The sequence below is a fragment of the Carya illinoinensis genome, chromosome 11, assembly GCF_018687715.1.
Source record: "Carya illinoinensis cultivar Pawnee chromosome 11, C.illinoinensisPawnee_v1, whole genome shotgun sequence".
Classification (NCBI taxonomy): Eukaryota; Viridiplantae; Streptophyta; class Magnoliopsida; order Fagales; family Juglandaceae; genus Carya; species Carya illinoinensis.
The window spans coordinates 33,074,188-33,097,027 of record NC_056762.1 but is presented as its reverse complement, the minus strand read 5'-3'; the positions used below and the strand labels follow the sequence as shown (position 1 = coordinate 33,097,027).

Sequence of the window (22,840 nt, the reverse complement as noted above, 5' to 3'; positions counted from 1 at the left end):
ACATGGAAAACAACCCTTAGATGCTCCACATATTCCTCAAGGGTAGAACTATAGATGACGATATCATCTAAATAGACCACCACAAATTGGTCAAGATAGGGGTGGAAGATCTTGTTCATGAGTGTGCAGAAGGTAGCTGGAGCATTTGTGAGGCCAAAGGGCATCACTAGGAACTCGTATGCCCCATAGCGAGTTACACAAGTTGTCTTCGGTTCATCTCCTTCCGCAATCCTCACTTGATAATACCCAAATCTTAGATCAAGTTTAGAGAAGTACTTTGCATGACCCAATTGATCAAACAAATCAGCAATCAAAGGAATGAGGTACTTGTTTTTTATGGTTACCTTATTTAGAGCCCGATAGTCGATGTACAGCAGCAAAGACCCATCATGTTTCTTCTGAAATAATACGATTGCCCCATATGGTGCCTTGGAGGGTTGGATGAATCCGGCATCAAGTAGCTCCTTAAGTTGCCTCCTTATTTCTTCAAGCTCTGGAGATGACATGCGATAAGGTGCTTTGGCAGGTAGTTTGGCGCTGGGTTCCAACTCGATCTAACGGTCCACCTCTCTCCTAGGTGGTAGTTGCTTGGGCAATTCTGATGGCATGACATCCTTATAGTCCCTGAGGACCTTTTGGATCTCTTTAGGTGGAGGGGAGGAAATCTTCACTTCATCTTCCTCCATAGAAACCAAGTAAGACACCTCGCCCTTCTTCCATCCTTTCTTGAATTGCATAGCAGATAGAAGCTGGGTGGTGTTTGGCTTGGACACGGTGGGTATCATGCATGGACCGCCTTCTAAGATGCAAACCGAGTTATAGTGGGGAAGAAACACTACATTGAACTGTCTCAAGAATTCCATCCCAACACGATATTGAAATCGTCCATAGGAGCGATTGAGAAATCCACCGTACCTTTCCAAGCGCCAAGTTGTAGCTCCACCCCATGAGTTACACCATCAATGGGTTTGGCTTCGGAATTTACGATCTTCAACCATCCTTGACCCTTCTTGAGAGGAATCCCTAGCCGTGTGGCCTCTTCCTTCTTGATGAAATTGTGAGAAGCTCCTGAGTCGACCATGGCGTGACTCTTCTTCCCATTGACTAGTACCTCTACAAACATCAAAGATCCATCCTTAGTGGTTGGCTTTGTGCTTGCCTTGAAGGAGTTGAGAAGTTGTAGACACCCCAGGTGCGACTTTTCTTGAACTTCCTTCTCTTCCAACATGGCATTGAGGGCCTTCCTCTTAGGACAATCTCTAGCCTAATGTGGTCCGTCACAAAGGAAGCAAGTATCATTTGGCTTCTTATCTTTGAAGTGGTGTTTCTTGCCCTCCTTTGATGTTGAAGGCTTGTCTCCTCGGTCTTTGTACTGTGGGGGCTTGAACCCATTCGCTCCCCCACCCTTACAATGATTATCCTTTGAAGACTTAGGCTTTGAAGAGTTGTTACTCTTATGATACTCAAATTCTTCTAAGGTTTCTGCCACTGTCAGGGCGGTGGAGATGTCGTTAACCCCACGATACTTGAGTTCTTGAGCCACCCAAGACTTGAGACCATCTATGAAGTTGAAAAGAAGATCTTCTTCACTCATATTTGTGATTTGGAGCATGAGGGCAGAGAATTCCTCGACATAGTTGCGGATAGAAGATGTGTGCTTCAACTCCTTCATTCTCTTTCGCGCATTGATAGCCACATTCTCAAGATAAAATTGCCTCTTAAGTTCACGCTTGAACTCTTCCCAAGAGTCAATGGTGCAAGTACCCTTCTCTATCTCACTATGCTTACGACGCCGCCAAGTACCAGCAAGATTAGTAAGGTAGAAAGAGGCAGTACGTACTTTGACATGCTCATCTTGCATGTTCAAAGCTTCAAAGTAGCGCTCCGTGTGCCACATGTAATTGTCTAGTTCTTTGGCATCCTGCTTGCCGTCGAACTCTTTCGATTTGGGGGTATCCACCCTTGGTGTCGCCATCATTCCTGCTTCGATGGCGACGCCTTTGGCCACTGCCCGCTTGCACATGGCCCAATCCACATTGGTCTCCTCCAGACCGACGCGGTATTCCTCCATTTGCTCTTAGAGTTTTGTTAGCTCTCCCAAGACCCGATCTTGAAAAGCAACATTTTCAACATGTTGTGCCTCGATGGTGGGGTTGATGACGCTCAAAATGGACTCTTTGAGCGATTCAGATTGTCCCTCCAATACAAGCTCTTCCAAACTTTGCTCCACAATGTCAAGTCGGTCCTTGACATCCGCAACCGCCACCTCCATCCTCGTCACGGTGTTGTCAAGGGTGCTCACCTCCCTGTGAGACTGATCTCATTCATCAATCTTGGCCAATATCTTAGTCATGGCCTTCTTGATGCCATCAAGATGAGACTCCATAGACGAGGTTGAATCCTTCGACCTCTTGCTCTTTCGTGTCTCCTGGTGCTCCATGGTGATCTCACTTGGATCCGCCATCCTAACCTGACGGCTCTGATATCAACTGTCACGGATTTAGAATTTCTTCACTCGACCCGTACGACCTTAGGAGGTTTTGTCCCCACAAAACTCCTAAGTAAGCCTTTCAAATGACTCAAGACAAAAGAAAACAAATCTAGAGTGAGAAAGTAGAGAGAAGAGTTCTAGAGAACTTGTTTGTTCTTATTGTTTGGTGATTTACACAAATGAGACTCCCTCTATTTATAGGGACTCTTAGTACAAAGAATGGTTAGGATTGTGACACTTGTCACCAATCCAAAGGTAAAGAACTTTCTAGATTACTACTCTAGAATTGTCTATAAGGCACTTCCCTAAGAGGTTTTACACCATTCTAGAATACTCTATATAATTCTACAATATTTTACAAGATTCAAGAGTAATCTATAAAGGACTATGAGACTCTAGAAGGTTATGGAATTCTTTAGAAAAATCTAGGTGGTGACACATGGCTCACACTGTCCCCCTCTCTAGTACCCGGACCAGCGGCCTAAGATTCCAAAGTTTAACAAGATATTTTAAAAGAGTAATGTTATATATAGTCATAAAATGTGTAAATATCACACAATCATTTAAAGAGTAATGCTACATACAGTCATAGAGTGTGTAAATATTACATAATTATTTTATAAAATAGTGGAGTTCACGATTAAAAAGTTAATTTTTTTTATATAGATTCTGTATTAATTCATTTTTTCAAAATGACTATATCTTACGTAACCAATAATTTGCAACCCAGAACTGCCAACATACGTCGATCTGCTTACGTAGCTGGGATTCTAATTAGTCATAAAACTAAATAAAATAATAGGTGATTACACTCTGATCCTACAAATTAACATGCCAAAGACCCTCTAGACCTCTGGTTCAAGCTGTCTGTCTCTGCTCAGCTAACAGTAAGTGTTCGTTGCTTTCAAAGTCGGCAAGGACAGACCTGGCAGATGATATGGCGGATAAAGCAGAGACACGTGCACACAGCTACCTTTATCATGCTAGATGACACACGTAGCATGATGTAACCTGAATGGCATATGATTTAGTCTAGGAAAAGAGAACCAAAGGGTACAAGACATCTTCAGAACAGGTACATAGCAGGAAGGTTGGTCATAATTAATATAATTGCTTGAGCACTATACAGCTTTGAACATGTCTAAACAGCATTCGGACGCAAGCCCTCTGTTCCAAAATTTTTCATAGTACTCCCCATATGTAAAGTCTCTATAGACTGCTAGCTGATCATCGTTGATCAACTCCTTAGCAGGTCCTATTACAGCATCTGGGGATGGACAGTAGAATGTTGGAATAGATATTCTCTCCTTGCTGCTGTTCACAACGGCTCGATGGAGCACACTCTTGTGTCGATCATTGCTAATAACCTGATATAATGGTCATATTATTAGAACACTTACTCGTGTAAAAAGGAAAACTGATAACAAACAGTTGAGAACAGAGGGATTGTAATTTTACCTGCATTTGATCCCCAATGTTGACAATGAAGGTATTCGGAATAGGATTGACGGCAACCCACTTGCCATTTCTTAAGACCTGCAATCCAGGCACATCATCTTGAAGAAGAATCGTGATTAAATTGGGGTCAGTATGGCCGGGCAATCCATATGTAAGCTCTGGCTGTGGACAGGGTGGATAGTAATTCAACGCCATATGTTGAGCTTGCTTGCCCAGAACCTTTTCGATGTAGTCACTTTTCAGGCCCAAGCTCTCGGATATGGCCCCGAGGAGTCTCAGAACTAAACCTCTAACACTGCTACAGTACTCAGCCACATCCTCCCTGTATAAAAGGCAACTAAAATTACTTGCAATCCTAATATTTATAAAAATGAGTTGGAAATTCCTCCGATGAGTTTTACCTCCAAGGCCATTTCAACCCCTAAAGGGACCTTGCCCTTGTCATTGAAATTTTTTTTTCTAAATATTAAAAAGTGTACGAGTCGGATATTTTAACGGGAATTCTTTCACCCACCTAAAGGATGGAGGGTTTGAAGGCCATTCGTGCACATAATCCTCGAGAGGGAAGCAATGGATTCGTAAGAAATCCCTCCAGTTTGAAACTTTTTCGGTCTTGACATTGAAACTAGTGGAAAGTCTGGTGGTCTTGGAAGGGTCGTCTGAGTAATTCTTCAACCTCTCGCTCTCTGGTAATCTGAAAAACTCTGTTGCAATACGCATGATATTACTGATTATTGCCTCTGGTATCCCATGGTTTTTAACCTGAGAATGTGTTACACGTAACAAATTGTAAGAACAAGTTTCATGCATGACACATCACGACATGTATATATAAATTGAATAAAAAAATAACGGAGCATGCACTCAAATATATAGCCTCGGCACCTGAAAGAAACCGTCATGTTGGCATGCCTGGCCAATCTGTTCGATAATGTCGGAGTGATTGGGGCCGTTTAAGTGCTGGAGATCGATGAGAGGAATGGAGCCCTCTGAAATCTGGACGTCAGAGAGATTTGGCCGGTCGGAGACGGGTCGGACGTAGTTTGAAGGAACATGGTTCACAGTTAAAGCAAGGTCGGTCAGCAAGAGCTTAGTGGCAGCCATCTTATGCTTAGCTAAAACTTCAGACTTTGTGGTTGTGATCAGTTGGTGAGTTGGAGATTAGCTCAGGATGTTTCCCCTCTATATATACACAACATAGAGAGGGGTAAGGCGCGACGACATCTGCACACCACTGCAGATCATCTGCTGGCGCCTTCTAGAAACTTCAACCTGGTTGAAAGGTCATTTTATTCGTTCACGTCGGCTGTTCATCCGATAAAGTGTCGATTAATTTTGCAAGTGTATCATTAAATTTTAAGAAATTTTTTATAAGTGCATCGATATTCAATAATTTAAATAAAAGAAATTTGAACGCATAGATTTAAATCCTATACATTCGATTTATAGTACTACGTTCGAACGGTATATGAGAAGCATTCGAACGGTATTCTGAAACGAATTTTAACCGTGACAAAAAAATTCATAATTCGAACGGTATCGAACGGTCAATTTCAAAATCGTTCCAAAAGATATATTTTGGGACGAAATTGTGATTTTCGTCCTAATATATCTTCTGGGACAGTGATGTTGGGACAACCTTGGGACGAAATTTTTTCGTCCTAAAAAATCTTTCAGAACGAAATCTATATATTTTAGAACGAAAATTTTCATCCCAAAAAATATTTTTTGTTGTAGTGACTACTTTCTTAATTAAACACCACTACCTCATCTACGTTTGAATAAAATATCTTTATCTCATTTTATATAACTTGTTATTATAATTTTTTAAAATTTTTATATAAAATATAATAAATAATTTAATTTTTTAAAATTTTAAAAATAATAATAATATTAAAAATAATATTTTATTTAATTTTTAACTTTTATCTCAATTCATTTTATCTGAGCACGTAAGAGGATCTTCATTCCCACAATCTCCCTCCATGTTTTGTCCTCATGGTATGAGTACTGCATGGTTGTATCAGAACCGCATGCAGCAGCAGGGATGGATCATCCATCTAGGAGGAGGCATGGGGCATCCTCGATCCATTTTTCTTTTTCTTTTATAGTTCTTTAATTTTTTTTTTTTTTTCTAAAAAAGTGACACAAGAGAGAGAAAATTACCCACTTTACAGCACTAGTAGTGGAGCAAAATTATATTTTGGTTAAATTTTAAATCACAACGAAATTATAATAATTTTAATTTTTATCATTTTTATTGGCTACATCTAGCCAGCTCCTCATGCCGGCCAAATATTATTTTGATATAAAAAATACATCTACAACTTCTTCGTCATCGACTTCATCTATAATTTCTGCAATCATTTTTTAACATAAGACTTGAAAATGATGATTTCATCTTCAACTTATGCAATAATTTCTGTAATTTCTTCTCTTACAAACTTCATCTGTAATTATTTCTGCAATTTCCGTCGAGGGAGATTTTTCCTGCAGTCTGCATTCACATGATTCTAGCACTTATATGTTAATTTTGTCGGAGTGACTATTGAGTGGAGGCGGATCTCTTCAACTTGTTTTTCAACCGATTGGAATCCATTAGGGTGTGATGGGATGGTTAAGATATTTTAATAGAATAATGATGAATTTGTTGAGTCTGTTATTAAGTATTATTGAAAAGTCGTTAGTTAAATTTATAAAAGTGAATTTTTTAATTAAATTTTATTGAGTCTATTATTAATGTTTTTTACTCTTCAAAAATCTATAATAGTTAAAAATTTTTAGAAAATTTTAAAAAACATATATTTAGGTAGTCAAAATTAAAATTAATTAATACGAAATCTTTTTTAAAAAAGTTGGATTTTTTTTAATATTTAAAAGTTTTGCAGAAGAAATTGGTTTAAATTATGCAAAAATATTCTGGTGGATAGAACGGGAGTAACGTGTTTTGGGGTTGAATCGTTGATCATGCAGAACTTATTTATTGCTTGTTTAGCGTGTCTTTAGCACTAAAATACACATTGTTGCACGAAAGATTCACTTGGTGAATGTTTGGAGAGAAATAATATTTGTATTTATAGTGTGTTATAAAAAAATAAAAAAATAAAAAAATTAATTAATTTTTTAATAATAAATTCTATTACTTTTATAAAAGAGGAATGTTAAATATTATTGTACACCACATATTTTATATATTAAAATATTATTTTTTATTTTTTTAATTTTTTATTTCATTTTATTCTTATTAAATTAATTGAATTATTTTATTTATCATCTACACATTACATATTTATTATAGAAAAAATAAAAAAAAAAATTAAAATAAGTGTGATGTGTGGAATGTGAAGATGACAAGAAAATTTTTTTTTTATAAAAAGGAGGTCGACTAATCACTATTTTTACACGACGCAAAACGCGTGGACGACCACTACTTTTAAGCTGTCGTCGTCACCTACGTTGTGGCCGTTTTTCAATCAAGTCGGCAAACGCGAAGAAAGGGGGCCAGGACGGGGCTGTCGGCACGTTAGGTATAGCACGTGCAATGAAATGTGTGCTATTTCTAACACCGACGTATTTGCATTTCCAACACCGAATAGGCACATGAAATATGTGTCATTTCATGAAATAGGCATGAGGTAATGAAATGACGTCACCCTCCCCACGTAATGTGATCGAAGTAAACAGATCTATAAAATACATTTCAAAATATATTTTATGACACGTATTATAAAGTAAGGATATTTTTATAAATTAATGATGTTATTTTTATAAGATAGTTTATAAAAAATACTCTCCTTTTATAATATTATTATGTAAAATATTGTGAAAATTGATTGTGTATTTATTATTTTTCTTGTCATTATGGTAATGTTTTTTTTTCCTTTAACTAGAAATGATTTATGAAAATAAATCTACTGTTAGAGTTTGATGTGATACATTAAATTATAAAATTATTTTTATTATAAAAAATCTAATATTTTTTGTAAAAACATGTTAATTTGTGAGTTTTTTTTTATAAAACTTTTTTTGTGAATGTATCAATTTATTTATTTATTATTTTGTTCAATTTTTTTATTTTAAATATAGTCAATAGTCTACAAAATCATCTATATATATATATATATATATATTGTGTGTGCGCTTGTGATGATAAAATATTGTCACGTGTCAAATTCATTAAACTAATACATAAATGTAAACGGGAAAAAAATGTATAAAAAACTAAGGTCATAGGGGTGGGGAATCACCGTTCCCTCTTCTCTTGGGGAAAACATAGGGTAGAACCGTAGAGGTGGGGATCTTTAATTTCTGCCTCTCAAATTATCCCAATCACAATCCTTTTTTAATATAAAATTATAAATAACTGAGTTATTTTGGATATTTAACTGAATGATCTTATTCCTTATCTTAAAGTTTATATCATATTTGTCATATACACATTTTAAGTAGCTGATATTTAAACAATGGGTAATATATATATATATTCTTTGAACGTTGGTTCTCGCGTATTCAATTTAAACAAATGTGGAGATTATTATTAAATAAATAATTTTTTAATGTGAATATTAAATTTACTTATTTTTTTTTAAATAGATTACGCAATAACTTCAAAACTATAAATATAATTTTTCTTCAAAAAGTAATACATAAAAACAATTACTTAAAATGTGCCAAATAATAAATATGATTGAATTTTGCACAAATAAAACGTGTTTACACCGAATAACACATGTAGGTGAATAAGTGTACGACATAATCTATGGGAGATTTAAAAATTATGGAAGACCAAATTCATTCATTAAATAAGCTTTTCATGTAGAACGTTTTCGAATAACAATCAAATCAATAGCAACCAACCACACATAGCATGAACAAATTAAAGAAAAAAAAATAACGATAAAGAGAATAAGAAATTTTCTCACAAAGTAAAACCCCTTAAAAGAACTATTAAAAGTGGAAACAATTCACGGCAGCCTGCCTAAAACAAACCAATCCATTATTTAAAGAAAACTTTCAAATTGCTTGAATACAAAACCTTTGCAACTATGCCCTTTAGCAAAACCTCTCTGAAGCAAGAATCCATACTTGGCATGAAAAAACAAACTATTTTGCCTTCACACTGTATTAGCGGTCAGAATTTTTGACGATCTTTAAATTTGATTTCCTCTACTATGTTGATGTAAAGTTAGTATGTTAGCATATACATTTGACAAACCTAGTGAGTTTTAATTCTCTAGGGTTAAAGTCATATGACGGATTGCTAGAAGAAAAATGAATAAAAGACAAGAAAGATACTCTACTCATCAGTGGCTAGAGCGAATTTTAGATAGATCGTTCACTCGACTCACTGAGCGAACCTCATACAGAGACTTTGCTCAATACTCACTTGAGCAAAAGCCAAAGAGAGAGTTTACTCAACATTCGATCGTCTACTCGCTTGGGCAAACATCAGAAAGAGAGTTTGCTTAATACTCACTTGATAATTAGCTCGAATGAGACATCATGCAAAGAATTTGCACGGCATTCTCTCGAGCTAGATACTTAAGAATTGATTTTGATTAGGGTTTAGATAGTGATCAAGATAAAACCAATCCCGAGATTATAGCTACCTTGAATTCAAATGAAAATAACTCTATTGAAGATTAGGACTAGCTAATATATTTGTTGTACTTATGCATAGCTGTTATACTTATATATAATTCAAAATCAAACACTTGTACATTATTGCCTATATATTTACTGAATGGAATACGACTGGAATCATATTGATCGAGCCTTGACATTATACTTTCTAACTTGGTATTAGAGAATTCAAGCTCATGCTTTTTTCCCCAATCCATAATGGCCTCATCATCTGCTTCTGTTGCGCCTCTATTTGTCATTCCAAACATCACCCCTTTGGTATCTGTCAAACTTGATGGCACCATTGATCTCAACTGTACAACTCAATTTATTCCAATTCTAAGAAGCCATGACCTCTTAAGCATTGTTGATGGCTTTGAGGCTTGTCCTTTGAAATATCTTCTTGATCCAACTGGTAAATCCACTTCTGATATCAACCTAGCATACCTGGTTTGGTAGAAGAAGGATCAGTTTATTTTGACATGGTTGAATGCCACTTTGAGTGAGAAAGTTTTATCCATTGTGTATGGACTCACTACCTCTAAGTAAGTTTGGAATGCATTAGCTAGCAGGTTTGCTCCTTAATCACAATCTAGAATTTCTCATCTAAAGTGTCAACTTCAAACTCTATAACAAGGGTCCAAAACCTATTCTGATTATTTACTTACAGCTAAGAGTTAGTCTGATCAACTTTCAGATGTTGGTAAACTTGTTAATGAAGAAGATTTAATCTCATATGTTGTTGGAGGACTTAATTTAATTTATAATCCCTTCATCACATTTCTAAGCTTTGCCACCAATGATAACCCCATTTCCTTTTATGGCTTTCAAGCTAAATTGCTCGATTATGAGCAACTCCTTGAAGTTCAAAACAAATATCTTCTTTTTGAAGGTCTCAGTTGGCTTTCTTTACTCATAAACAAAAACCACATCATGATAAGAAACCAAAATTTTCCAACCAAAAAAACCAACATTTTTCTCAACCTCCCACCAAGCCCAACTCTACTTCTCATACATCAAAACCTCAGTCCTCCAGCACACCTTTCTTCTCAAACAAATTTCCACCTTGTCAAATATGTGGCAAGTCCAGTCATCCTGATTGATACCATCGTATAGATTTCTCTTATCAAGGTAGGCATCCTCCATCACAATTGGCAGCTATGATAGCTCATACTCATGTTGAACAAGAGAGTAAGCAGCCTTGGTATTTGGATAGTGGAGCTAATAATCACATCACCTTTGATCTTGAGAACTTAACCTTGCAACAATAGCCTTACCATGGAAATGACAAAGTGGCAATGGGCAATAGAGGAGGTTTGCTCATCACCAATACTGGTTCCTCTTTGCTCTCTAACTCCAAAACAAAATTTCATTTAAATAATATACTACATTGTCCTCATGCATCTTCTAATCTCTTATCTATCCAACGCTTCTATCATGATAACCATTGTTACTTCATTCTCATTGCAAATCAGGTTCTTGTGAAGGACCTACAGATCAAGGAAATCCTCCTTTAAGGGCCAAGTAAAGCTGGTTTGTATCCTATGTACCCAAAGCAGATCAAATTCAATAAATCACTTCCTAAAGCTGCTTTGCTCTCCTCCTTCACTGCACTATTGGGCGTCAAAGCTCCTATTCAAATCTGGCACTCAAGATTGCGTCACCCATCAGAGTCCATTGTTTCCAGATTAGTTAAGAGTTCCATGTTGCCTATTTCAAGTTCAACCAAGAGTATCCAAAAGTCATAAACTTCCATTTTTTTAGTCCAATAATAGGTCCAACTCTCCTCTTGAGTTAATACACTCGGATCTGTGGACTTCCCCTGTAACTTAAGTTGGTGGTTGTAAATTTTATATTCTATTTATTGATGATTTCTCCAAATTCACATCGATGTTTCCATTAAAATTTAAATATGAAGCATTTAGTTGCTTTATTCGATTCAAATGCCTAGTTGAAAATCAGTTTTCCACCAATATTAAACAACCCTTACTGATAATGGTAGTGAATATTTATATACTGCTTTCCAGGATTACCTTTCTAAACATGACATCTTACATAAACTTACATGCCCCTACACCTCTGAGCAAAATGGCATTTCAGAAAGGAAGCAAATACATATCACAAAAACTAGTCTCTCCCTTCTAGCTCAATCCCATCTTCCAAACTCCCATTTGGTTGATTCTTTTCTCACTGCGACTTACCTCATAAATAGACTCCCCACACTCGTCATATCCAAACAATCCCCATACTTTACTCTCTGCAATAAAGAACCAGATTATTCCTTTCTTAAAACCTTCGGGTGTCTATGTTTCCCACTTCTCAAGTCTTATAATCCACATAAAATAACCTTTAGAAGTAAGAAATGTGTGTTCCTTGGTTATAGTGCTAACCAAAAAGGCTACTGAGGTCTTGATCCTCAATCTAAACGAGTCTACAGTTCAATACATGTTATCTTTGATGAATTGAATTTTCCTGCTCAAAATGCACAGGCTACAACTGTTGTTCCTCCAACTTTACAGAATCATTTCCTTGGTTCAACGACTCCTCCACAACCAAGTTCTTTCTATCCTTTGTCCTCTATTTATGTTCCTTCTTTTTCACCTTCTCATAATTCACTCACATTGGATTATGCAGTAACTATATTACCTTCATCTCCCACCCATAACAACTCCCCTCTTAGCCTTCAAGCTGTCGGCCATCCAGTTATCAGCCGTCTACCTCGGCACCGTCCACTTCAGCCTCCGGTTCGACTGAGCCCAGCCTTCAGCAGGTTCTTGAGTATCTAGCCCGTCTTAATGCCCGGTTTGATACTATAGATGCTACAGTCCACAGCCTCGATGTTAAAATTGATAACCTACAGTAGTTTGTAACCCAACGTTTCAACGACATCGAAGGGCAACTTAATGAGGATGATAAGGATACAGATGGTGATGATTGAGACCCTTTGCCTGTTGTGACAAAAAGGGAGAGTAGTACAGTACTAACTCATGGGGAGTGTGGAGTGTTACTTGTACTAACTCAGTGGGAGTATTAGTTGTTTAGTAACACAGTGTTAATAACATATTTTTTTTTGAACAACAGCTTTTGATTGTGTCTTTTGATTTATATCTCATGTTAGCTGCTATTGTTTGACTAATGGTTCTTAAACTCAATTTCTGATTTGTTGCTTAATGAAATATTTCTTTTCTAAAACTTGTACTTGACATGAATATTCATGAATTATGATTTGTGAATTGCAAACACGTTTTTGTGCATATGTGTATGGGTATGTTTAACTGTTTGCTAAGTATGTGCAGAAATATTTCAACATGTTCAAGAATATGGATCTAGTGATGGGTGTGTTAGGATTAAGTCATATGTATAAGTTAGAGGTTTTGTCACAGAAATGCCAAAGGGGGAGATTGTTGAAGGAAAAATGAGTGTATTGGCATATTTTTGTGAAAACCTGTGTAAAATAGTGTTGTAACAAATGTTGTTGCGAAAAGGCTTGAAGTGTGCTCGTTATTGGTCAAAACAGATGTCTTCACTCGACCCTCACTCGACAGGGTGCTCGAGCGAACTCAGGCAAATTGTGTCACTCGACACTAAGCTCGAGCGAAATCAGGCAAAGTGTGCCACTCGACACTGAGCTCGAGCGAACTCAGGCAGAGTGTGCCGCTCAACCCTCACTCAATACTTCGCTCGAGCCAATGTTCCAGATCACGTACAATTTAGGATTTTGAAGCGCCTCCTTTGATTGGAACTATAAATAGAACAGCTTAACTTCTATTCTATATGTGGAGAATCAGAACAAAAACCCTAAGGGTCTCCAAGAACTTTTTAGAGCAACCTCTCCCCCACTTGGTTGATTCTCTCTTGGATAAACACTTCTCCATCACAACACACTCAAAATCAACTCTTACATGAGTCCTTTGAAGTAAACATATTTGTTGGCCGGAAGAGTCTAGAGCTGCTGTCTGTTGATGCAAAGATCAAGAGATTCTCATGGAAAGCTATAGAAAGGTCAGAGTTCCGACACTACATGCGTGTAGAGATCAAGTTGGTCACTTGTGGTGTTGCAAGTCAAGTTTAACTACTACAAAGGTTTTGTGAGTGTCTCTAAATTGGTTATAACAAACTAAAATTTCTATAGTGGATTTGACGTGGTGTCTTACACCCGGAGTGGTTTTAGATTTTGAAAATGTTCTTCAAATGAGTTTCCACTTCATGATCAAAATCATGTGTTGATTATTTGTGTTATTTGATTCATTTATTAACTGCTTAGTTGACCAATTTTCAAAGGGTTATAAAAATTGGATTATACCTATTCACCCCCCTCTAGGTGTAGTGTTGTGTGTTGTGTAGAACCACTACTTTTTCAATAGTCATTGGATTGCACATAGAAAACATGGGACCAGGTTCTTGTAACTATTTCTCACTTTACTTTTCTTTTATTGCTCTGTATTAATTTATTGGGGTTCACTTCCTCCACTTTCTGTACCATCCTTTGTTTTAGTACAATGTTTATGTTGCCCATGAAAAGGAGTTCATATATATATATATATGGGACTTTTCTTGCTCAATAATGTTAAAGAAAAAACTACATGTACTTTGTGCAGTGTCAAGTCATAGATATTCGATTATATGGGTTAACTTGAACATGATCCATTAAAGTAAACGAGTAATACATTCAAATCCTAACACAATCTATTTAAATGACAGATGATACGATACGACATGTTTTAATCTTTTTAACAATCAATGAAAAGAGAGTCAATACAATACGGTCCATTTCAACTTATTTTATTTTAATAGTTGATCTAACATGTACAACTCATTTGACCTAATTAATATATTTTCACACAAAAATTAAACTAAGTTGTGACTAACCTCTCGTTTCCTCTCGAGTTGGCTATAAGTCCCGTCTAATCGTATTTAATCTCAAATGTTTATTTTAAATCTAGAGGATAATTTTTAAATTAAACCAACTATTTTAAAACCCTCCAAATATTTTAAAAGTAAAAAATTATTTTAAATTAGGTATTGTTAGTGTTATTGAACCAAGTCTAATTATTGAAGTAAGCCTCTTAAATTTTGGAGCCTCGAAAATAAAATATATTTTTAGTAATTCATTATATTTAAATGATTTTATTTCTTTAAGAATATTATTTAATATTCATCATTTTATTTTATGTTAAAAACTCTATTTATTTGGATGGATTTATATCTCTTAGAAATATTTACTAAAACTCATCATTTTATTTTATGATGAAGATTATTATTTTTAGATAAAGAATAAAAGTTTGGTTTTAAAACTTAGTGTATTTCTTTTTCAATTATTTATACTTTTTATTTTCTATTAGTATTTTATTTTAGTTAGATTTATCTCTGCCATTAAATTTAAATCAATCCAAAGATGTAGGGCAGAGATTAGTTGTTCCATACCACAATCCCTCTCTTTCTTCTCCTTCTCTCCTCCCCCGCCCAAGGGTCATTCCGTCACCTTCCCTAATTTCTACCTCTCTCGCCCACTTTGGCCACCACAAGCCACCGTGAGTAGTACCGCCGCACATCCCAAGCCAACCACCCCCTCCTCTCCCACGGCTCCTCACTCCCTTGACATTGCTGTCCCTCTCTCTGTATCTCCCTCCAAATTTCCCTCTTTTCCTTATCAGTCAGCAGTGCCACCACTAGCCACCTCCGCCACAAAGCCTTGCGGTGACCCCCCCTCTCTCACCCCTCTCGGTTTCTAGGTTTCACTCACCTTCTCTCAGATTTATCTCTCCATTCCATTCTTTTCTTTGTATCTCTCTAGATTAGGGCTCTGCCACCTCCATCCTCCATGGCATGGCACCGTTTGTTGCCGAGAGCTCCTCTGCCTCCCTCTTTTCACTTTTCCCTCACTCCAACAACCCAACTCGTCTATGCCTAACTCAAAAGCCTTCTCTCTCTCTCTCTCTCTCTCTCTCTCTCTCTCTCTCTCTCTCTCTCTCTCTCTCTCATTGTGCACGACAAGCCCAGTTGCCAATCACCAGCCCTCAACCATTGTCTTCCGCCCACAGTCTTGACAGTCTCTTCCAAGCCACAACCTAACTCCTCCACCATATCTCCCTCCCTTTTCCCTATTTCTGGCCACGCGAAATGGCCCTACTCAGCTGTAAACAACCATCTCAGAATGTGTGGATCTTGATTCACTTTACGGTATAAGGACATTAAGTTGAATGTCAAGTGTTAGAAGTGTGACTTGAATGGGTCTAAGTGAAGGGAATATAAGTCAATGGTAGTTTTATGCATTTATAATTTTAAGTTGCATATACACTTAAAAAGGAAATGATGTAAAGTTATATATGCATGCAAGTTATCATCTGACACACACATGAATGAACTACATGAAATGATAATAGCATGAAATCTAGGTAAGTATTATGTTAATACTTTTATCGAATTTTCTAAATTATATGAAAATGAAACTTTTGATGTGAAATGTTTTTTTATGCAATAAATAAAAATGAAATGATGTTTATAAAAGTATGCTAAGTAATAATATTTTAAGGTATGTGTATGTAATGGCCTTATTTGACAGCCCCTATTTATGCACATCAAGAGTAGTTATATACATATGAGATGGATGCTACATGTAATAGCTATTGCCTTTATTTTCCATGAAGGTTGAGGTTTATGTTTGATGCTAAGAAATGATGTTTAAATGATGTGGTGAAAATATATTTAAATAAAGCTAAGAAATGGTATTTTAAATGACAATATGAAATGATAATTAAATGAAATTTAAATGATGCTATGAAAGGATATTTAAAAAATTCTATGAAATGATATTTGTTAAATGAAATGGATTGGTGATTAAAAAGAATGAAAATGAAAGGGTTGAAAGGAATGAATGAAAGTAAATGAAATGAATGAATATTTTGATATATGAAACTACATAACGGTCATGACTAAATAAATGAAGGTAATAATGGATTGGGTTGATTGCAATGCTTGATAAATAGTATTAGTAGTGCACCTAGTGCTACCCTGTTACTAAAAATGATTCTCAATGTGTGGCCATGAGTGGGATTTGGATCCAAAAGACCGCTAACTCTAACATACGAGACATAACAGTGTACACTGTTTAAAGAAAAAGTGATAAGAGTTAATTAAATGTTTGTAAATCGTTTAGCTCTTTACGAAGGATTTACAAGGCATAAGAAATGTTTTAATAAATAATTTTCTAAAATTATTTATTTAAATCCCACCACCAAGATAGACGTTACACCACTGACAAAAAATATTAATATTTTTCAGTTTTTAACATATAAGAAAACCAATATTACAAGCTCATGAATAAAAGATATGAGAATAGGTGCAACATTACAATCCTAATAATAAAAGCACAAACATATTGAAAAATAGTAGTATTACAATAATAAAATTATAATTTTGAAATAAAATTAAACGAGTTATTACAAGTAGTTCTTGGGTTAAATGGGTTGATGTTTTTATTAATAGCGTCTTGATGAGTTAACTCCTTTTGACCCGACTTCATTTATATCGAATCCTAATTTGTTAATTTAGTGTTGAGTTAGATTCATGGATCTTGTGAGCTCTTGCCATCCCTAATATATAACTTATGGTCTTTCTTATAGCATTATGTGAACAATGTAGATCTTAACAATTAAGCTACCATATTTTTCATACTTTGCACCCCAAAGTCCAAATTAGCAAAATTCACACATTACTTGCACGTTTAAACTATAGAATTGTCATATGCACTCCGGCCAATTCAATCATATCCGTTTAGATCAATGAAAACGAGCGACGTGCAATGTGATACAATTTAAATAATTAGATTTTAATGAAGGGCCTAAAATTTAGTTCTGTACAAAAAAAAAAAAAAAGTGTTAAATTTTGGTAATTTGATAGATAAAATATAAAATTTAGAGTAATGATATTTGTAATTATTAAATACACAAATGTTATATAATTAAATTTAAAAAATAAATAAATATAAAACCTATAAAATAAAATAAAAATTAATAATCTATTCCACTTTTTAAAAAATTTAAATAATATTTACGCATTCTATTATAATATCTAACGACTAACGTTACTCTAAAACCTATAATAATTAAAAATATAAAAATTATTATACAAGTACACAAGAATCTGCTTATTTAAAAAGAAAAAAAGGTACACAAGAATCTGGTCAGGGTGGTGGGGGAAATGCCTCTGACAAGGGATTTGATATGACGAATTTTTCACCATTGATACAGGAAGGATTTATGTGGAAGAGATATTGAATATCTTGTAATGATTGACAATCTGTCAGTTAAGAAGGAAGAGTTCAACTTTATCTTCAATCGAGATGGTATGTTCTGATTATTGATTTATTATTGTTGACTAACATGTCCTTTCAAAGCTGCAACATGTCGTGGCCGTCCTTAAAGCCACACCCCGTCGTTGCTACACTTAATTCATAAGGACGTTTATCTGCGGGTTGTCAGGCATAAGTTTTTCACGATAGTAATGATAAGAGTTGAAATAGTTGTATTTATTATTAAAAAATCATATATATTTTTTGTTACGTGTATTATAAATTTATTATATTTTTAAAACGTGTGCATGATATGAACACATATTGTATACAAAAAAGTTACTCAACTTCTCGTTTTCCAAACGCATTCCACACTTCTTATATGGCAAATTTGGTCTAGAACCACGTCACGATTTTATCACCCAATTTCAAATCAGTCAGTAAAATCCAGCGTCATTATCCTTAGACCTATTTCCGAACGCTTCATTCTCCTCAAACCATCTACGAACGCTCTCTCTTAGTCCTCCTCCCTCTCACGACGTCGTTCGGCTCTCCCTCAGACCATCTCTGATCTCTTGCTCAACTCCTTCCTCTCGGTCGACGGCTTCTTCTTCTTCTATCTCACCCCTTCTTTCTCACCTGAACCTTAGAAAATTTCTTCTCCAGCTAGAACCACGAACGCATGCCGAGAAAATTTATTCACTACTCACCTAGAAAATTTCTTGTCCAGATAAAAAATCTCCTCTTCTTCTCCCTCTCCCTCTCTCACTCGATTCCGGAGTGAAGGAGCAGCACGGGCTGGCCAGAGGGTGACGGTGATGCCGGCGAAAGAACAACAATAGGGCGAGTTTAGAGAGAACGCCGGGGAAGCTTTCTGAAGAAGCAACTGAAGAAGAACGCGTGAGGAGGATGTTGGGAGGGAGGAAATTGAATCATAACCCATGTAAAAAACACTGCCATTTTGAATTTTAAAGAAAAAAAAAACAAAAGCCACGTAGGCTGGAGTGCAGGGGTTGTGTGAACAGTAGGTGGTTGTGTAGATGAACTCTATTGTATATGCTAATATATTTTTCTTTTATTTAATCATATGGTTTGAAAATTAAAGCACCCCACCTATGTAATATGTCACCATCTTTTAGTTGAGGAAAAGTTTGTTAGGTAGTTTGTAAATAGATTGATGTTATTTATTATCTTAATTTTTATTATTTTATAATATAGTATTAGATGATTGGATACTAATAATTAAATTTTACTTGTAAATATATTATCTAATGACATATCATAAAATGATTAGAAAAAAGATGATAAATAGATTTTTTCTTGTAATATAATATAAATATCACCTATTTGCATTTAGATATCATTTAATAATTAGTAATTACTTCTTTATTTGAGAATCTCTTAATTCAAAAGATTGCAATAAAAAGGTATTTTGAAATTTGAAATGATTTTCTTTGTAGATGAAACTATCAATTAAGTTGCTTTGAGCGTTTGACTCTTGACTTTCGAAAGCAATTAAAATTGTATAATGAAAACTAATAGGTATTATAATTGTTTAGAACTTTTTTTTTTTTTTAATTTATGAATTTGATTTTGTTGTAGTTGTCCCATATCAGTTGTGGAATATGTTGGTTGTCAGTTTATAAGTATGAGAAAAAATCTCATATTTTAAACTCTGCTTGGTCACTAAGAATTTTCAGATGAAAATTTTAAATTTTAAAATAAAATATTAAAATATTAAATTTTAATATTATTATTATTTTAAAATTTAAAAAAGTTAAGAAAAAGTTGAATTATTTATTATATTTTGTATTAGGATTTGGGAAAGTTGTAATGATGAGATGATAATTTTGAGTTTGAGATGAAAATTTCAAGTGGCCAAACACAATTTGGCCAGCCATGTAGGAAGATGGACCTAATCGAAATGATGAGATGAGACTCAAAATCACTTAACACTAATATCAGAGTTCTAGCTTACTAACAATCTTAATTCTAATAATCTGCAAGAGAAATGAATTGTCACTGCTCTGACCCAGGAGGCGATTTGTGATGAAGATGTTATTAGAATTGTCTCATATTAACTGTGGAATTAGCCGATGGTTAGTTTATAAATATGAGAAAAATCTTAACCTCTTAAACTAATCTTTAAGGTTGAGAAAGATCTAGGATCAACCAACAGATTCTATGATTTTGTGAATTCTAATAGAGGTAGCTAAAATAATTATACTTTTATGCATTGAATCATTGATAAAAGATAAGGAAAAATATAATTGCAAGCATAATTTTACATTAATATGTATATTAATGTGATGTGATTGGTCAAAAAGTAGATTTTTATTAAAAATAGTATTAATTTAAATTTTAAGTATAAATAAATCAGTATTGATATACGGATTAATACGCGACTATATTTGTATATAGTAAAACTTAAAAAAGAACCACAAAATTGAACAAAAATATTGTACTTTGTACTTTAGCCACCCTCGACGTTATATATAAAACTTATGATGTTAATTAGGACCAAATAAAGAACTGACAATAATTTCATGGAAAATTAATTGTGTAACAAAAGAAACGAACCTTTTATTTTATTTTCTTTACTTTTCTATTAGATATTATTTGAAGCAGTCTTATCGCAAGATGACATGTTAGCAGCTGTAGTTGTTTGGTTCATACTCATAGGCAATAGACAATAACCCCTGATGTCTCTTAAAAAGGTCGTAAAAATAAAAAGTCCAAATCATTGGGCTCGAAAAGCCAGCCATGTAGGAAGATGGACCTAATCCAAATGAATATCCATTACGTGTTAAAATTGAAGAAATCCATCAGATAAACTATAGAAAATTTTGGTTATAAGTATAACTGTTATAAAATATAATATAATTAATTAAAAAATAAATTTTAGTAAAAATAATATTAATTTAAATTTTAAATATAAAAAAACTAGTATTAATATGTAGATTAATATGTAATTTTATTTACAAAAAATATAATTACAAGTAAAATTATACACTAATCTGTGTATTAATATGATGTGATTAATTAAAAAATAGATTTTATTAAAAAAATATTAATTTAAATTTTAAATATGAATAAATTAATATTAATACAAAAATTAGTGCACAACTGTGCGTATATATAACAAAACTCTTTTATTTATACGTAACAAAACTCATAAAATATTCTAATAATTCTTGTGAATCGTAATCCAACCAGAGTTCATTATACATCCACTCACCTTTCTTTAAATTATTTATTTATTTTATTTGATTATTATTATTTTTTGCTCTTTGACAGGTAAAATTAATCATCTCCTATTTTTGTAGAGTTATTAAAAGTGTCTCATTTCTTTCTGCAATCATTTTATATAGTCTTTACGTACAATTATTTTTATATATATATTTATATATTTTATTAATATAATTAATTATATATTAAAAAAATAATAAAATCAATTATATTAATAAAATATATAAAAATAACTATAAATAACGTTACCCTTCATCCCAGTTCAACGGCCAATAAAGACATGAATTTTTGCGGGGACGGCACGCAAAGCTGTACTGCACTTGCCTAGTGGCCAATCTGGAAGCTATTTCCAGATGGCAGCCGGCAGGATTGTCGTTGATTTTGGACACTAATCCACGCGTTCGGTGCACGTTCGCCTTGTTAATCTAATCGAGTCAAAGAGCTATATTATCCCCTCGGCATTCGATTACTCCAATGATTTCAGCCCAACATTCGAGCTCTCGAAGATATTTTCAGAAATGGAGCATCCGGTGTGTCATTTGAACGACATTAATGGCGACGTCCTGGGAGATATCATGGCTCGTTCTGATGGTTTAACAATGGCTGCTGCTGCATGTGCCTGTTCTGGCCTCCGTGATGCCGCTCGAGACCAAAGGTTATGGAGGCAGTTGTGTCACTCTACCTGGCCCTCTACAGCACTTCCAGAAGCCGGACTTCTTATTTCCTCTGCAACCATTGGTGGTTACGACAAGTTCTATGCCAACTCCTTTCCGCTAATAGCACATGGAAAATCAATTCATTTTACCGATCCGAAGAACTTTAAATGTCCAGAACTTAAAACGCAGGTCTCTGCTTCTCATTTTGCATCGCTGGTAGACATTTTCTACAAAAAGGACTGCGTTTTCTCCAAAGTAATGGATGGCATCCCCCAAGCAACGGATGCTAACGATGACAAAGGTAGTGAGTGCAGTCCGAATGTGAGCACCGATGACTGTCGCAGATGGTACTCAAATTGCCCATTTAAACTAGAGCTGTTGAGCCTGGAAAATGATGAAGGAACGGGTTTTGAAGGCGAACTCGGGTATGCCGACAACGAAGATGAGGATCATGACCTCGGACACAATGCCAATGATGAAGAGAGAAGAGGTCTTTTAGCCATGGCAGTGGCAGAGAATGGAGATCTGAGACATGATCACAGCAAGGAGCTGGAGGAAAACCTCAGGTTAAGTTGGGTGCTGCTGGACAAGAAAAACGGCACAACTGTAAATCTCTCAAGCTGGAAGCCACTCTTAGTACAGAGGAGCTGGCCTTTTAATGGGGATTATGTCCTTCATTCTGGTAGCATTATACCGGTGGAGGACAGTTTGCTGCATCACAAGTTGGCCAAATGCAAAATCATAATTAGATGCAAGCCAACGGAAAGTGGTGGGCGTCCAAACTGGAGGGAAATTAGCATGCAGATCGAGGACATTACAGGTGCTAGTGTTGGTGGAAGTAAGAGTTTGGTGGCTCTGAATCACGCTCTAGATTGCTTGAGGAGTACAAATCACCTTGAAGTTGAAAAGGGTTATCGCCAATATGAGAAGAAGCAGAGAGAGGTGATGAGGAAAAAGGAGTTCCAGGAAAACTTTATAGGCGGATTTTATGTATCAGTTGAAGTTGCTGTGTTTGTAACGCTCTGTTATTTTTGCTTATTTTTCTAGCGTTTCTCTATCAAATCCAAAGAATTC

At 35.0% G+C, this 22,840-nt stretch overlaps 2 protein-coding genes across 2 annotated transcripts; one reads left to right on the top strand and one right to left on the bottom strand.

Moving 5' to 3' along the window:
- Positions 1-3,131: 3,131 nt before the first annotated feature.
- LOC122280863 (protein DMR6-LIKE OXYGENASE 2-like) lies at positions 3,132-5,127 on the bottom strand. Its single transcript, XM_043091930.1, has 4 exons — positions 4,835-5,127; positions 4,464-4,711; positions 3,950-4,271; positions 3,132-3,858 (listed from the first exon to the last, which is right to left on the bottom strand). Exons 1-4 carry the CDS (start codon positions 5,051-5,053, stop codon positions 3,613-3,615), a joined length of 1,035 nt encoding a protein of 344 aa, XP_042947864.1. The 5' UTR covers positions 5,054-5,127; the 3' UTR covers positions 3,132-3,612.
- Positions 5,128-21,628: 16,501 nt separating this feature from the next.
- LOC122282403 (F-box protein At2g27310-like) lies at positions 21,629-22,813 on the top strand. Its single transcript, XM_043094357.1, has one exon. The coding sequence runs from the start codon at positions 21,629-21,631 to the stop codon at positions 22,811-22,813; it is 1,185 nt and encodes a 394-aa protein (XP_042950291.1).
- The last annotated feature ends 27 nt before the right edge of the window (positions 22,814-22,840 follow it).